The 17,199-nt window shown below is 43.8% G+C and overlaps 1 protein-coding gene across 1 annotated transcript in view; it reads left to right on the forward strand.

Annotated features, from left to right (window-relative positions):
- Positions 1-3,254: 3,254 nt before the first annotated feature.
- Positions 3,255-17,199, forward strand: part of LOC103368060 (low-density lipoprotein receptor-related protein 4-like) — a gene marked incomplete at its 3' end in the record, with an annotated part of 74,564 nt that continues 60,619 nt past the window's right edge. The window contains exon 1 of the mRNA XM_008296303.1: positions 3,255-3,606. Coding sequence (XP_008294525.1) covers positions 3,555-3,606 — 52 coding nt within the window. The remainder of the gene's footprint in view (positions 3,607-17,199) is intronic.

A 17,199-nucleotide genomic window follows, 5' to 3' on the forward strand; every position in this document is an offset into this window, starting at 1 on the left:
AAGAGGGGGCTCCAAAAGCTGCTTTCCAGGGCGAGAAGAGAAGCGTGGATGTGTGGACTCGTGCATGTGGGAGAGAAAAATCAGGCAGAACTCTATCACAATAAACTTTGCAACTTATTTATGCTAAAACATGTTTTATTTCCAGAAAGAGCTCTGATAACACCAATAATGGAAGAACAGATGATTTATTATAGATGATAACTGTGCAGTGTTAACAGACACACTGTTAAAATCTGTTTTTTTATCTTTATATTTGACTGTGACAATGTATTCCTGGAATGACCTGCATGCTCAAGTAGCCATGAGTGTTTTTTGGAGACTTACTTTAAGCTTTTCTGGAAGTAGCCTTAACTCTCTAAGCTTCGCATTGACATTGAAGCCACGTTCTGCATCGACTCCGAACATCTCCGTTACAGATATTCTGCTTCTTCTCTCTTGCTGCTGCTGCTGCTGCTGCTGCCAGCGCCGGCTCTCTGTGCAGAAACCTAATGAAATACAGATAGTACTGACAGAAAAGATTACACAATCACTGTTGAGTATCAGTTGTCATGAATCTGTTGTGTATCAGATCTGGGATGCATAATAGGCATTGTCGTTACAAAACAGTACACTGCAAAATTTAAAGAACGCTGTGAAGATCTGACGGCGAGGCTGCCCCAAAAATATGTTTAAAAACTGTACAATAAAGAAAAACTGACAGATATGTTATGTACAGAAAGCTGGCTAAAAAGGGACTTATTCATTGTAATTTAGCAGAAAATAAATGTACAAAAACATTAATACCCACCGTTAAATGACAAGCAGATAATAGTAGTTTGCAGATTATCCCTGTATAAGAACCAGGAAGTACATATCAGAATTTGCATTAAAAATAGAAAGAAAATCTGTAAATTAAACTTGAGAAAAGTCTATTGTTAAAAAAATAAAATAAAAAGCAATTCATTGTGGACATTATTTATAGTTTTACCCTGTTTTTTGTTAATATTCAAATTAATGAAATTTTTTATTTTTTTTTAATGGTTTTACTATTTATCATGTGTAACCCAACAAAACAGGGAAAATAGAATTTAAAAAACTATTTTTTTTGCAGTGTAAAATCTCTCTGGAGGGAGAGAAGCTGTTTTTATTTTACCATCAGTGGTTCTTAATCTGGAACACATCTTTATTCCCCAAATAAATATGTACAAGAAATATCTGCACCGATTTTTCTCTCATCTGGATGTGATTCAGTACCGGTGCACGAACTACAGTAGACTGAACATGATGCTGCTAGAATGGGGTAATGGATTACTTGAGTTAATTGTAATCAAGTTTGGTGTGAATATTAGGAGGGGACACAAGGAGTTTGTCCTGCAGGAAACTGAGTGTCAAGAGTGTCAGTTTTTCAGAATAAAACCCATCTTTTATGTTTTAAATGGGGCCAACTTGTACATGTGATGTAATCACTGAGGGAGACGAATCCCCTGCTTCTGCTGAGACCTACGCCAGTGAGTGTGATACTTGTCTTGTATTTTATGTCTTACCCTTAGCCTCCTTGAGAGTGCATTTATTTATTTTATTTTTTATTTACTTGTACAACTTGCCAGTTTTAGGAACACACGTTGCTGTTTCTAATAAAACATCAAGCATGAATATATGTGTGTTTGTTGTATGTATGTGTCTCAATAAAGTGATAAAAACAAACAAACAAAAAACCAAAAAACACGGTGGGGCAGAAAAAAATCTGTTAAAGAAATTGTGGAATACTGTAATGTTTAAATGCTATAAAAACAGAAAAGATAATAGAAAATATCTGCAAAACAATTATGCATTATTGTGGATTTAAATACAGTAAAACTTTAATTGCTCAGTCACACATTGTAAAAACAAAAACAAAAAACAAATCATTATTTTTAGAAATACAATTTTTTCATGTTGACAGTATGTACAGTTTTGGCCTGTTTTTTTTCTTTCTTTTTTACAGTCAAAATATGAACAATGTTATTTATTTATTTATTTATTAATTTTTCTACATTTTTCTACATTTTTCTACAGTACACTTTCTAGATATTGTCTCAAAATTGAAAACAAACAAACAAAACAAAAACAAGTAAGAAATCTGTAAAACAACAAAAAATTGGTCCAAATAATTACTGTTACAAACTGTTTAGAAAATGTGCATTTTTTACAGTGTACAATGACTGCATACACTTTGATGTTCATGTTTAGCTCCTGGTGTGAACTAAATGCTTCTATGATCTTATTGCAAACCTCTACTCTTAATGAGTGATTGTCATGCAACATTATTTTACCTAATAGCTACCTATGGATGGATTTATTTAACGTAGCATGGGTGTACTTCATTTGAACATTACATTTCCTGCATTCTGGTGAATTTTTATGCAACCAATTGTGCTTTTTGCATCAGTTTATAAAGGAAAACACACAGAAGTCTTTTGCTTCTTTTATGTTTTTATTGCCAGAGAAAATGCATGAGCTCTAAACATTGAGGGGGATGAATTCCCTGCATCCCCCCCTTGAAATCTGCACCATAATGACTTTATAGTGACTTTTTTTCCTCCTTTTTGGACTTGACTTCAATACATAAACTTGTGGTGTAACTACATCATCCCGACTGGAACTTTTTGTAATTCTAACTGCATTTTAATACAACCATAACGCCCCTCCGGTGACTTTTCTCTCTTTTTTGTAAATCTGTGGTGCTGAATAATGACTGTGTAATGACCTCATCTCATGGTCATTACACCCCACTGTAAAAACCGCTGCTCTGTCATTTACCTCCAAGTTGACAACACAGAAGCCTTTTTTTAACATTTTTTATTTCCTTCCCTTCCTCTGCGAGGAAAAAAACAAAAACAAGCAGAAAACAAGTTTTCACAGAGGTTCAAATTGTTTTTAACCTCCAAAGTGTGTTTGATTTGAGCCTCTGCAGCCTTTTAAATAGACGTAATTTAACAAATGACACAACGGGAGCAGAGATTTTGGACGAAGCGATTTTTCTCGGGATAGGGGAGTACATAGAGGTATAATAATGACAAAACTTAAAGAAGCGACAATGTATGCACATGTGATGTTTCATTTTGACTGTTAAGCAAGACACGTGATAATTATTTGCCGTTTTTGTTAATTCACCCCAATTTCTACTCAGAAATGCAGCGTTTGACTTTGTCGTCACCCCCCTGAGCTCGCGTGTGGTACGGCCCACAGCTCCTTTTGGTGTCTCCAGCGTCGGGAACTACAGCACAACATGTTGGAGAGCGAAGGCGAGCTGTTCCCCTCAGAGTTAACTTTTTAATCCCGGTTTTGTCGCCGTTATCGGACCCAGGAGGAGGAAGGCGGAGGAGGAGGAGGTCCGGGGAGACAGAGAGAAAAAAGGGGGAGAAAAAGTCAGTCATGGTCTGAGGTTTGGGCTGAAAGCCGGAGCGTCTTCTTGCAGAGAGAAAGAGAGAGAGAGAGAAAAAAAGAAGTCCATTGATATTTTAGTTGTGCAGAGAAGAAGAGGAAGAAAGGGGGGAAGACCGGAGCAGAGAGCGAGAGCAAAGCGGGGCTACAAGATGCAGCTGGCCGCCGTGGTGCTGTGGGGCGCCCTGATAACTTTCAGTCCAGGTAAGAAACAGAAAAGAAAAGAAAAAAATGTCCGTGTGAACGACGCCGCGGACCTGAAAGTGCATGTGAGCGTGTTTCTGGAGGAGCTGGGCTTTTTTTTCTCCTCTCTTTAAATTCCCTCCTTATCAGATCTCACAAACCCAGCAGCCAAGTTTCCGTCAAATGCGCCATTTAGGTGGTTAAAGTAGAAACTGTGGCGACCAGCGTGTCTGGAGGATGTTGTTTGACAGCGAGCCTGCACGTCCTGCACAGCAAACTTCTTTTTTATGCTATATTCCAACTTTTAACACGTTGTTTTTTGCACTGTGCATCCTTCCCATCCTGTCTACCTGCTGCTGGACGTGTGTAGGTGGTACATAATAGTACTGTGGTGCTTTGAAATGCGCTTGTATGAGTTTGTGGAAGTGTTGTGTTGATGTTACATGAAGGTTTGGGTGCGCACATGCAAGCTGTGCTGTCAGATTGCCACCATCCCTCATTTCAAGTGGGAATAAAGAGACTTAAAAACCAGCCAGAATGCTTCTTTTAACATCTGTGGCTCGTCTTTGATGCATAGAAGCTGTAAATCAGACATGTGAGAGGGAGTTTTCTGATGGGATTTTGAGCTTTTGTGAGCCGGTAGAAAGTTCTGTGCAGTCACACATCCTCTGTCACGCCAATAAGTTGATATCTGGTGGATGCAGCACTTATTTTTTAAATTAAATAGATTTTAAAAGGGGTAGAAAGCTGAACATGACACAGGAGATGGAGCTTTTGAGCTTTTGCATTGTTGTACAAGCTGCTAGAAAGTTATTTGACACATCCCTGTCATGCAAATGAGTTCTGATTGGTGGACACTTATGTTCCTCTTTAATTGAAGAAAATGAGCGGGGTGCGCTGTGACAGCAGGTGAACTGGGTTGTTTATCTGTGATAACTCACATCCTGTGTCCCCCCCTCTCCCTCCAGCAGCGCTTGTAATAGGTCTGAGTGGTTTCCACCACCCCCTTCCTATGTTTCTCTAACACCTTGTATTTACAACATGTTAGAACAGCCGCTGGAATGCGAGGACCCTACTGAAGCTATTTCCAAACACACACACACACACACACACACTCTGACACACACTGGGTTTAGTGTCATCCACACATGGGTGCCGTTGGTGCTCCCTGACATGTCGTGAAAAGATTTACCTGACAGGATGGCACAAAAATTACATCTCGTAATTGGTGCGCCCAGACCTGGGGAAGGAGGTCGGTTGTAATTGCGACAAGTCCCCCTAAATGTCACCAGAAGACTGTCTCCAAAATGTCAGCCAGATAAGAGTCAATATCCAATCGAAAACAAAAGCCACCCTGGATGATCCACATCCTATTTATAGTTGGTCCTTTCATCCTTTCAGATGTAGTTATCGGCGTCCTCCCCCGCCTCCCCTCTTTATCTGGGGCGGAGGGCCGGGCTCGTTTGATTATGGACTTGTTCTGTCATAAAGCAATTAAGTCTGCCGGGCCTGTATCATGTCTTAAACACACCGAGGTCTATTGTGTGTGAACGGGAGCCGCTGTTGCACGCATCATGTGTGTGAGTCTTTTTGTGGCCGGTTGATCTTTACATTTGATCACTTTTCCTGCCAGAAATTGAACATTTCTCCTCCGTAGAGGTTTATTTGTGTTGGAGGAGGGGTTGGAAAACCTCTGAAATAGCATTTAAAGTGTCATGTGATACTGACACTAATGAATGATTATTTTAGGACTCTTAAAGACAGGATCTCATACCGCAGCAATCCAGCGGTTGGGGAAACTCCATGAGAATCTGACAAGGCTAAATATATCTTTGAGGCAATTAATTGGTCAAATCAAAGGTTGAAAATGAAATTCCAGCGGGTCAAAGACGTGACGTGTTTGTCATGCCGGCCACAAATATTGGCAAAGTGCACGAGGAGGACATTATTGCTTCGTGGGGAGATGAATAAAAACGGTAAAGGCTATAATTCCTGAGCTGTGTACAGTAAATGGCATCATGAAGGCCAGCTGCTTTTCCCATCTGACAGTAGATGACCGAGGGTTGTAATTCATCACGCTGACAGTGTGTGTGTGTGTGTGTGTGTGTGTGTTTGTGTCGGGCGTAGAGTCTCTAACGTGTGCGAGGTCAAGATGCCTCCTCGGCTGAGTCTCGTGGCCTCGCGGTAATGGGCTGAGCTGGACTAATGGCGCGTTGGAGAGTGTGTTATACAGTTTAATTATGAGCTCTGGGACAGCGCGACCCCCTTCGCCCGCCGCTGCGATCCCCGCCGAGCCCTCCTCATTTACTGATCAGCTATCGATTCGCCTCAGAGGAACCTGCGGCTGAAAGGCATCGCTGCGCAGTACGTCACGCTTGTGTTTACAGCGAAGCATCTTTTACAAGAAGCCCCATCTAATCTGGGAACGGGAGGAAATTTACAACTCGCACGATGATCCCTCTGCTACAGAACTGAGCAGGACTAAACCGAGACAATTCCTCTGTATGAATCTGACAGCTGGGCAGCCGGCCAAAAAAAAAAAAAAACCTCCCTCCTTGAGTGGTTGGGTTTTTTTTTTTTGCTGCTGCAGCCAAACAAAGAAAAAGAAAAGAAAGGGAATGATGACAGTAAAATACTGTGGGCTGAAAAATCTGATTATTTACAACATAAAAATGTCTATTACAGTTTCCCACAACTCAAGGCTATATTTTCAAATTGGTTGTTTTGTCCAACTAAAACTCTAAAAACCCCGAAGCATTCAATTTAAACTGTTACAAAGCACAGAAAAGCGGCACTTTCTCACATTTGCGATGCTGAAAGTGGTGAATGTTTGACATTTTTACTTGATAAATGGCTTAAATTAGTTTCCAGCAATGTACTACAGCAGAGCCGGCTCACCTCCGATGAAATAAAGAGCGTGTTTGCTATCTATAAAAAATAAAACGAGTAGACTTTTGATATAAAACATTAACCTTCGGGTGATCGTGAAAGCATAATATCAGCAAATTGAACCTTGGGAGCACAAAACACTGAAAGCTGTCAACTAAATGGAGTCGCACGGTTCCGTTTTGTCCTGGTACATCCTTAAATTGATGAAATTCGGATGTCAAAGGTGTTATTTTGGCGTTGCTTCCACCAAAAACTGGCATCAGAATGGGGAAAATGACAAACAGTAGAAAGACCTACGGATGATAACTGTGCTTTTGGCTAATCATTTTAGCAGAAGTTTTAAATGAGGAAAACCGCAGCAGTACGACCAGCATACAGTAGGATTTACACTAAAACCCAGGAGGAAGTGGGTTGCATATAAAGGGAGATGGGGAGTTTTGGCCTTGGATCCGCTCTCTTTGGTCCAACTCGCCGCCGCCGCCGCCGCCGCCCTTTGTGCCCTTCCCCGCCGCCTGCATCCCCTCGGTGGATTGATTACTCCCCTGACGTCCCCCTCCTCGTCCCGGACCTCGGCTCCCGGTCGTGGCCTTTTCGCAGAACCTGCAGGCGTGGTTTTTCGCGTACCCAGCAAGCTTTAGAGAACGTAAAAAATTTATGACTTTGTCTTGCAAAATAGCTCCAACACCGCATTTGATTAAGTGCCCTCAGAGTAATTGTGTTGGTATTAATGGTGTTGCAATGTTGATATTTCCGAATAACTCAGTCTACAGACAGATTTATGGCCTGCCATGAGTTGTTTTTGGTACCGATTCCGCTCTGTAGGCGACACTGCTTCTTTTTTTTCTTTCTTTTCTTTTACCCTGACAGGGAAAAGGTTGATTTGGAGGATGTGGCTGCGGTTTGGGTTTATGAAACGGGACTCTTTTGTCTTTAACTCTTGGCAACCTTTGATTGTTTTCTGTGCACATTCACCTTCCACTTTCCTTGTCGCTTTTCAACGAAGGAGGGGAGGAGGCTGAAAGTTTCATTAATGGATCTGAGTCCAGGGCTGCTGTGTTAGACGTGATTTTTGTGGCCTGAATGAATGTGTGTGTGCCCTCCGCTGGTCTAGCTGGTTAGGTTGGTGTCGGCCGGGCTTTGGCTTTCACCAGGGGAAGGCAGAGTGGGCCACCTGATACCCCCACTGTGCTTTGTGTGTCTCTGCTGAGGGGATGGAATTGCACCTCCAAGGTAGCAGTGGAGGTAACCTATGATTACTTGATTCCCAGCCCCCCCACCCCCCCAACAACATTCTCATATGGATAAATGTCAGACCTCCGAGCCCCCTCTCAGCTCCTCTCCTCGTGTTCCTCCACCTTCCTATAAATCACCTGACTCTGTCCCTGCGAGACCAGGGAGAGGGAGAGAGAGACCCCCGGGGCGGGCTTTCGTCTTCGGGGTCGTTTCTGATTTCAGAACATGATGCCACAGCCCCGGGGCCCGTTTCAATTATGCTCGCCGCACTAATATATGTCACAGATGTCAGCTTTCAGAGCGCACGAGCAAGCAAACAAACAAAGTCAGCAGCCACCGGCAGCTCTCGGCGCACAGAGCAATGATCCTCGGCGCAACAATGGAAATGAGCCGCCGTGCCCAAGTTTGAAATCTGTTATATTTTCGCTGCCGCTTTCACACACTACAGGGATGACGGCCGGCTTCGGTGTGTTTGTTTATGGTAATGACATATGCAAGTTTGATGGAATTTAGAGTGCAGTTTGATCTTTGAGCAAAAGGAAACCAAGATGAGAGATAAAAAGGACCCTTCTGAGCTAACTCTGTTTCAGTTATACTGCCTCTTTTGGTCTCATGGCTTTAGCTTGTAGATTGGGCCACAATTAATTGTATTCTTGGTGCTGTTTTTACCCTCTGAACCCCAAAACCCATCGACAAAGGTTGAAAGGCATGGGGTTTTTAAAAAGAAAAGCCAATCCTACAGGATTTGTCAGTGCCAGAAATGGTCCAAACAGAGAGAATCGGAGCATTTTCAGCTTTCCTTGGACCTCCAACTCACTCTGTGTGACTTTCAGTTTCGTCTGAGAGGTTCACCAAATCTAAGCTCAAAACGTTATTCTACAAATTAGCTCAAAAATAAACCAGATTCTGTAAAAAAATAAATAAAATCTGCCTTCCTTGTTGCAACCAAGGAGTCATAACTCGCTCAGCTGAGACCAACAATCACGTGAGAAAAATTCTTTCAGCTGAACTGCAGGCAGTGTTTAGAGCAGATTGGAGACAAGCATGGAAATAAAATGTAAGCAGTTAAATATCTAAAGCCACCTAGCCATCTAGAGCCACCATTTTCCATTGATAACACCTGTAGGCACATGTTTTATGTGTTGATTCCAATTTTTGTAAAGATCTATAGTCAAAGAAATTCCACTTTTCTTTTTTCATGATTTATGGCACGATAACTTTCCCATACCACACAGAATACATGTCTGTCTACTCCTATCCATGGTTGCTCTGTTTCCATAGAGATGCAGGACTTTATATTGAAGTAAAAAAAAAAACGAGCCCACAGTGAGTAAAAAACGCGACAGGACCAATAAACGCCCAGAACTGCTTGGGGTTAAGAAAGGCACTAAACCCCCCAAATGGCTCCCAATGGTGGAGCAGTTGGCCAGCTGGGTGCATAAGAGACAGCGTGATGTGATGGTAACACCAACAACACAATTTTCTTTAGAGCATTAATCCAACTGTTGGTATCAGTGAAATGAAACCCTATTGGTTTAGAAAAAAAAGTCCCAACCAGTGAGGTTTCTCAGAACCTCAGGTAACTCTGAAAACGCTGTACTGTCTGTCTTTTAAATCTTCTGTGACACAAAATCGAGGCCACGTCACCGCGGAGGTTTGGTATCGAAGGGGACGTTGGTGGGTTTTTTTTAGGCCATGTAGTATGAATCTGCGTTCCTCGGGGGTTGCAGATTATTGGAGACTGTAATAAACTCTGGTTCTCTGTCTCAGCGGGGGTCTGCTGTAGAGGACAGAAAGATAAGCAGCGCTGGAGACTCGCTGTCTGAGCACAACCAGGGGAGGGGGGCACCGACACAAAGACGTTCTGAAGGACACGCACACGTAGGGATCCATAGTAACTTAATTCGTCATTGGTTTCACTCCTCGCTCGCTGTGACTTCGGCTAAAAAGAATCCGCGGGGACGTTGATGAAATTCCGGCAAATTCGGAGGAAGACATTAGTGTGAAATGATCGCGGCATCGACGGATTGTTGCGATGAAAGGCCTCTCCTCGTCCCCCGAATGTGGTTTCAGCCATGCATGAAAAATAAGCCACTTATTCTTATGCATTGTCTCCGTAACCAAGACATCACGGGATCCTCTGTGCCGACAAAAAAGAAGACATTTGTCTGATGCCAGCGTCTGCATGGTTTCTGTCTTTTGCTGAGGGGACGAGGGGGAATTTGCCGCAACCATATTTTCTCGGCGTGTCTAATGGGTTAACTGCGGAGCGGGCCGCCGCACGCACAAACATATGGTTTGGAGATGACTTTTTGTCTGTCGGCAACAAAACCATCTGAACAATTTTTGAGGGCAGGACAGTTGTCCCCTTGTCAGTTTTTCATGGATAGGGTGTCCCATCAGTCTTGTGGAGTGAATGGGCCCGTTGAAAGTTTTATTTTTGAATAGATGGCAGTTAATCATTCAAATCTTTGAAGTGCTGGAACTCCTTGGATGGCAGAAGTTTTCATGGCAGTGTTTAGTGACATCGTTTTGGGTTGTGAACAAACCTACATGGAGAACGTTCTTAGAAAAGTTGGAAGTATGGTGATGTTCCTTCAATGCTGCCATAGTTTATGACTCAATCTGACATGCATCGTTGTCATTGGCTACCCAGGAGAGCACTGACGGTGTGCCGGTGTGCTAAAAAAAGAGAATTGTTGGAGCAACCTTTATTAATTGCTTCAACCGGTAACACGTAATTGAATTAACGTCATCAAAATTAGGTTAGCAGGTTCTAATAATGGAACTGATTTCAGGTAAATGTACTCAAATAATTAGATTCCTCTCAAGTGAAGCTTAATTTTAAGGAAAATCGACTTGAACTTTTCCAACATTCGCTCTACCTAAATGCAAAATATAAAACATGATTCTTGTCTTTAGACTCAACATTCATTCATCTTTCTTTTCAAAGTTGATGGAGCAAAGCACCAAAGCAGAATGACTGGTGAGTTGTTTTCATTCAGAACAGTACTTCTACTTTTTACAGTGTCTCTGTGTTACTGAAAGTCATCCCCAACAAGTGCGGTTTGAATAATGTTTGCTGTAACTATAGTCCCCCTCTGCTTAAGGAAAACCCTTTAAAAACCATGTTTTTTTTTGGCCTGTTGATGGTTTACCCGTCTAGTAAAGTGCAACAGACGTGGCTGAGATGTTGGAAAGTATTGAGAGAGCAGCTAAGTTATTGGGTTTCGGTCTTTTTAGGGTTAGAAACAAACTGTGCGAAAAACCAAAAAGAACAGCGTTTTCCACATCTGTGAGCACGGCTAGCTGTTAACATCTTTGTCCTCCTCCCACCACGCAGACAAAAAGCAGATTGGGTGAGAGTTCAAGATATAAATAACGCTGAGAGAGACAGAGAAAGACATGCTTCTTTACTAACTGGATGTGGCCTCATTCACTACACTGAGGTCATGGACAAAATCTGTGTGTTTGTGTGCATGCATGCCTCCTGCTAGAGCGAACAGCCGCGTGTAGGGAGGCAGATCAGCCTTTTGCTCTTAATTGATGTCAGAGCTGTAACTCTGGTTTGTGCTTTTCTCCACAAGATTCATCTTCAGCCCACCAACTCTGGTTGAACACACACACACACACGCTTGCCTTCCCTTACAGTAGTACATGCCATGTCTTCTCAGATACTGCAATGACAGTCTATTCTGGAGTATCACTCATTGGCTGCCTGCAGGCTCCTAAATGCTTGCAGCTCGCTCCGTCCTTCTTGATCTTTGATTCACAGCAGCTGTATTCATGCCAGAAACAGTCTGTCAGACCACCTCTGCAGTATAATTAATTAACTCCTCCTGTTCTGAGCCATAAGTTCCAAACTATTGTTGCTTCCCGCAGAAAAAAAAAAGAAAAAAATAAAGGCCACATTTAGGTGACGCTCTGAGCTGCTCGGGGGGGATAGTGTGGGAAGAGAGTAGCATCGTGTAGTGGATGCTAGGAACACAACTTAGAGCTGCATGATCCTTTCTGTTCTTCTGCAACATGTTTTCTAAGTTTTTTTTCGTACAGCTGCCTTTATTCTCTCTGTGGGACGTTTTTTTTTTCTTCTCCTGATCATATCTCTGTTCCCCTCCTGCACAGCACCTTAAACTCTTACAGATTGCTCCCACCCCTGCCCACCCTCTCTGTTCACCGGCGGGGGTCCTGCAGATGGGGGGCCTGCAGCTGTCTCGTAGATTACCTCCAAAAGGTGCCCAAATGAAGGTTCCTCGCCTCCCTCAACAAGCCTGCATGCACGAAGCAGCCTGTTCAGGCATGGGTTCAGGAACACACACTCATGGCTTCCATCTGAAGCTTCAGATAAGATTAGAGTGTGATATGATTTGAACAGGACCCCCCACACACTCCCCTCAGCAGACTTTCTCCCCCAGTGCAATACATTAAGAAACCATGTTTGGGCATTCTTGCAGGAAATAAATGAGCTTTGAGATGAGGAGATTTAAACCAACTCCTGGTGCAAATCAGTCCTTTTCAAACGTCTCCAGACCAAACAATCTGATCAGCGGTGGTGAAATTAGTGTCCTTACATACCGTGCTGTGCATTTGAGATAAACAAAGCTCAGATCACCTCATATCTTATCATCCACTCTCACAAATGGGGAGCTTGGTGCACAGCTAATGAACTCGCGTCGCATCCCATTTTGCAGCTAATTAACAGAACAGTGTTCATACGTTTTAACAGGATAAATCAGATCACTTGTTAATGGCTGATGCCTGCGATTAAGCTCATTAACATTTTTAAATCCGGATCTCATGTTTAGCTGCTGTCTACGCATCAGCTGATGTCGCCCCGGCTCTGTTAAAACAGCTGAACAGACTCGGGAGACTTTTTGATCACGCTGCATACAGTATGAGCAGCACATGGCGGATCAGTGTCGCCTTTCCCCTCCCACACCTCCCTGGGATTGTACAACTGCAGGGAAGCACCTGTTCCATATCTGATGTCCCTCTAGCTGTTGAAACCAGTATCGGGCATGCTGTAGCACCTATGGAAAAAAAAATAAAATCTGCATCCATGGAAAGAGCATACACACACGCATGCAAACCCTCTGAACCCCCAAAACCAGAAGGAGGGTTCGAAAGGCTGCTATTTTTTGAAAATTTGCCCAAAGTACATCGTTTATTAGAGCCAAATTCAATAAAATAATTATTGGATTCTCAACTTTTCAACCATTCCTGAACTAATCATGTGTGACTTGATAAGTTTTGGGGGGAAAACATCCAAATCTAGGCTAAAAATTGAATTATTGAATCAAAATCACTCATTTCCACATGCCTCATTTATAAATTTGCCAAAAAAGGAAGCGTTTCTCTCTAACTCTAACCAGATTCTGGAAAAAAATATAATAAATCCAGGCTCCTCAGTGCAGCTGAGAAGTTGTGGTTGACTCTGCTGTGACCAAAATGGTTAATTAGCACTACAGAAAATACCGATAAATCTCCAGAAAGGAACAGATATATAGAGGGATGATCGTCTTGATGACTGAGGAGACATATTTATTCTCGCTTTTGCTGAATTTTTTCTTGCAGAGTGGGGAACAATGAAATTATGAAATGCAATAACATGAAAAGTATTAATGCATTTTTCATCCACTTGGTGCCAAATATGAGTTTTACGTCCAAAATTTGAATAAATCATTGCACACGCTCCCTCTAAAGCATAAACACAAATCAAAAATGGATGGAAATGTGATATAAAACGAATTCCTGCACCATCCAGAGTGTTTTTGGTTTGGTTTGGTTTGGTTGCTTCTCATACACACTGCTGTGAAGTCGTATTTTTGGAGCCTGTGCAGAAACATGAAGCAGCGCAGCCTGTTTCCACAGCCGACCAGATTTCACGATCAACCGAGACCGCTGTGTCTCTGATGCAGAATTAACGGAAATTGGGACACGTCATGCCGCATGTAACTGTCGAGCTGAAAGCCGAGGTGCACCGTCTTTGCACTTTTACTTTCTCACAGTAATTACCTCCGTGTACGCCGAGAGTCACGCGCGCCGAAGCAGCCGACACTTCCTTGGGGCTCGTATGATCTCAGAGTGCCTTTGCCCTTCTAGAGTGACATCTCTCACTTTTGTCCCCTCGATACTGACGCTCAGTGATGTCACCCGACAGTGTGAGAGCTGAAACCCGACACATGCGACGACTTGATGCGCTGGTATGATGCAGGCTGAGCAGCGCACTTGGTTTCACCCACATCTCGCTCCTGTGCCGCATATCTTCATACTTACCCGGCCGCTCTTTGTTGTTTTCCGTCAATGCGCCCCTACCCCGCAGGCACCGACCGGTGGATGAGGGGGGGAAATGGAGGTGGCGGTTGCGGAGGTGGGTGAGGGTCTTTATTAAACAAACAGCAAAGGGGCTTTGGAGGCCCCATTGAGGCCTGGAGCTGGAATGGGGACGCGACTGAAAGCGCTGCACTTCCTAATGAACTTGAGTGGCCCATAGAAGCAGGGCCCTTTTCACAGAAGCCAAGGAGGACAAAGTGTCAAAACAAGCCCAGCCCCTCTTCGTTCAGAGGGGCTAAACACCGCCTTTTGACTCTGTGGAGTGTGGGCATCTGAAGGGGAGGCCATGAGGAGAAAGGAGGGGGAGGCAGAATGTACTTGTTAAAACAATGGCCTCTTAAATCAAGCACCCCTCCTTGCCTCTCGTCTTCTCCTTAGCTCCTCAGCCTCCGCCTCCCTAACCCCTCCTTGTATCGCCTCGGCTTCCAATTAGACCTACTCTTGCACAAGCGCTTGAAAGCCCCATATATCGCATGGGGCCTCAAAGGAGACGGCTTTGGAGTTGCGTCTCTGTAGCACTGTTGCCTCTATGAAGGGTCTTAGTATTCAGAGGAGAGCCCTGTTTGGGCTCCTCTAAGCACTCAATCTGCCACCGAGGACTTGTGTACCATCATGTCCTCTCCGTTCGCCGCCTCCCCTCTTCCTCCTTTCTTTTGCCACTCCACCCCCTCCATTCCTCGTCTCTTCCTCTTCGTCCCTCGCTCGGCCAGAAAAACTCTTTCTTCTGCATGTGACCCCTCCGTTCTCCCTCCATGCTTGGCTGCCCGCTGGGGCCGGGACAGGAGCCTGTGCATGGCCGGGGCCCGAGCGCTCGCTGCCTCCCTTCCCTCAGTTGTTTAGCCATGGATGAAAAGCGGAGACAAATATGTCTGTGGTTCAAAGTCCATCCCGGCAATTACAGCGACTGATTAAAGAGTTGGCCTACACACAGGCAGCTATGTATAATACTACAACTCCCACTCAGTGTTTCATAACGGCACCTTCAGAATAGAACTGAGCCGAGCTGAGCCTGATAAGGGCCCATGGCTTGGCTCAGACCTCCGTTTGGGGGGCGCCCCGATCGAGAGGCCGTAAAAGTCCGCGATTGCTTTACGAGCCGTCAGAATTCATAATAAACAGCAGACAGTTTTGCGTTTGTGTGTACGTTAAACTGTCAAACTGGACTGAACGCAAAGCAACAGTTGAGGGATCAGCGGCTAAACGAGAGCTGAAGGACGTAATCCAATTACTGCTCAAATGAAACTTTTATTTGTGACGTTTTATGTATGTGCTAAAAATAAACAATTAGTCGGAGGGTAAAGCTGATTTCGGAGCCTAAGAATAGACGAGCGGCGTTCACAATGACTCAAACCGGGCGTCATTGTGCGTGCGTGATTGTGTTTGCCGCGCTAAGTGTGAAATGTACGTCTGTCTTCTCTCGCCAAGCAGCCACATCAGTCTCGCAGCACTGGAGCGCCGCTGCAAACAAAAGCCGTATTGTTTGGTGTTGTTTATTTGCGCGATCGTACTCGGATGTCTAATTTACCTCGGACTCCCCTCTCATCATCACATGCACAAATGACCCGAGTGCAGGACTGTGATTGCAACAAGCGTCGGTTTCAAAAAGTCAAATGTAAACCAAAGGAATGTTTACAAGGCCGAGGCTCCTGACACGTCTGAGCTTCTGATGTGTTCAGCGAGTATGAAGCTGATGTGGCGGGCGTCGGCAGCAGAGCTCATCGATTGGATTTAATGTTGATTCTGTCGTTATGATAATCTTTGTGTTGCAATGTCAGTTCAGTGCTCAGAGTAATGTCCATGGATTTCATGTCAGCTGCTAAACAATTCTTCATTATTGAAAGTGTTTAATGACTAAAAAGGCTTCCTGCAAGAAAGAAAAGAGAAATGAAAAGAGGATGGATAATGAATGATGCAGCGATTTTAGCCGGAGGATTTTTAGTAGCCACTCCCATGGGCCGCAGTCGGTCTTTATGCCTCGAGGCAAAACTAAGGGAAGATAATAACAACAACAACAAGACTCCCCACCAGAACCGAGGGAACCATCTGCCTGGACTGAAGTGAACTGAAGCGGGCCACAACAATATTCTGCCGAGAGTCTGCAGTAATTGGGTCAGCATGATTTTCCACTTTTGTTGCTAGGTGGTTGATCTGCGGGGTTTCTATTCTGAGACGCGCCTACTTAAGTTATTGCATTGGCCATCAAGAGACAAATCCATCTATGTTGGGCAAAGTCCATCATCTCATATCGTCCTCGTTTTCATGTAGCCCACATTTAATTTAGAGAACTTGTTCCAAATCAGTCGTGGCACAAAAAACAGTGTTCTTTCAAAGACCCGTTCCACTTCTTTTGTGATTTTTGTGTATAAAAGGTCTTTAACTTTGAGGCCTTAAGAGTCTCGAGTCCCGTCGTCACAGATTTCCGTGACACCACATGCCCATATGGGGATAATTGTTGTTTTATTTTTAAAAAATGTGGTTGTTGGGCCAGTCAGTCAGAGGCGTTCTGTGGTTTTCTTATCTATACAGTATGTCTGCATTGAAGACTTGGTTTAGTTTTCCACTTTGGCACTGCAGCAACACTTGGCAGCCTATCGAGTTGCAAAGAAATCTTAGTTTCTTGCTCAGGTTGGACAAAGAAGGAAAGAAATCTTATACATTGCACTGGCGTCAGATTCCGAGAGTGTCCATTGCTCTTAAATAATGATGTGATTGAGGATAGAGCAGGTATGAATGTTTTTGTCCAGACGTGGAAAAGTATTTGCTGCTTATAGATCCTGTCCAGGTGTAAGCCTGCGAGGGAGAGGGAATCTGGAGTCCAGTTAAATCAGAGCCAGGCCTGGGGCCCAGAGCTGTGCTGTTGAAGGACACTCATCGGTGTCCATTTTCATCTTTCTTCATCCTTGGCCTCTGTTGCATTCAGCATCATTTCCATATAGATCAAACTGAGCTTTAAAAATCCACTAAACATCTGAGTCAAATGTATACACAGAAACCATCTAGAGGTGTACATAATCAAAAACAAATTGGGTGGGAAGCAAGCATGCTAGATAGCACTGCTGTCAGTAAACGTAGTCGGTTGTGATGGACATTCATAACATGAAAGGCAGTGATGTGTGCGTGACAGGAAACGCTTTGGTGAGAGAAAGTCAGTTGTCAAAG

The sequence above is a fragment of the Stegastes partitus genome, unplaced genomic scaffold, assembly GCF_000690725.1.
Source record: "Stegastes partitus isolate 25-593 unplaced genomic scaffold, Stegastes_partitus-1.0.2 Scaffold1118, whole genome shotgun sequence".
Classification (NCBI taxonomy): Eukaryota; Metazoa; Chordata; class Actinopteri; family Pomacentridae; genus Stegastes; species Stegastes partitus.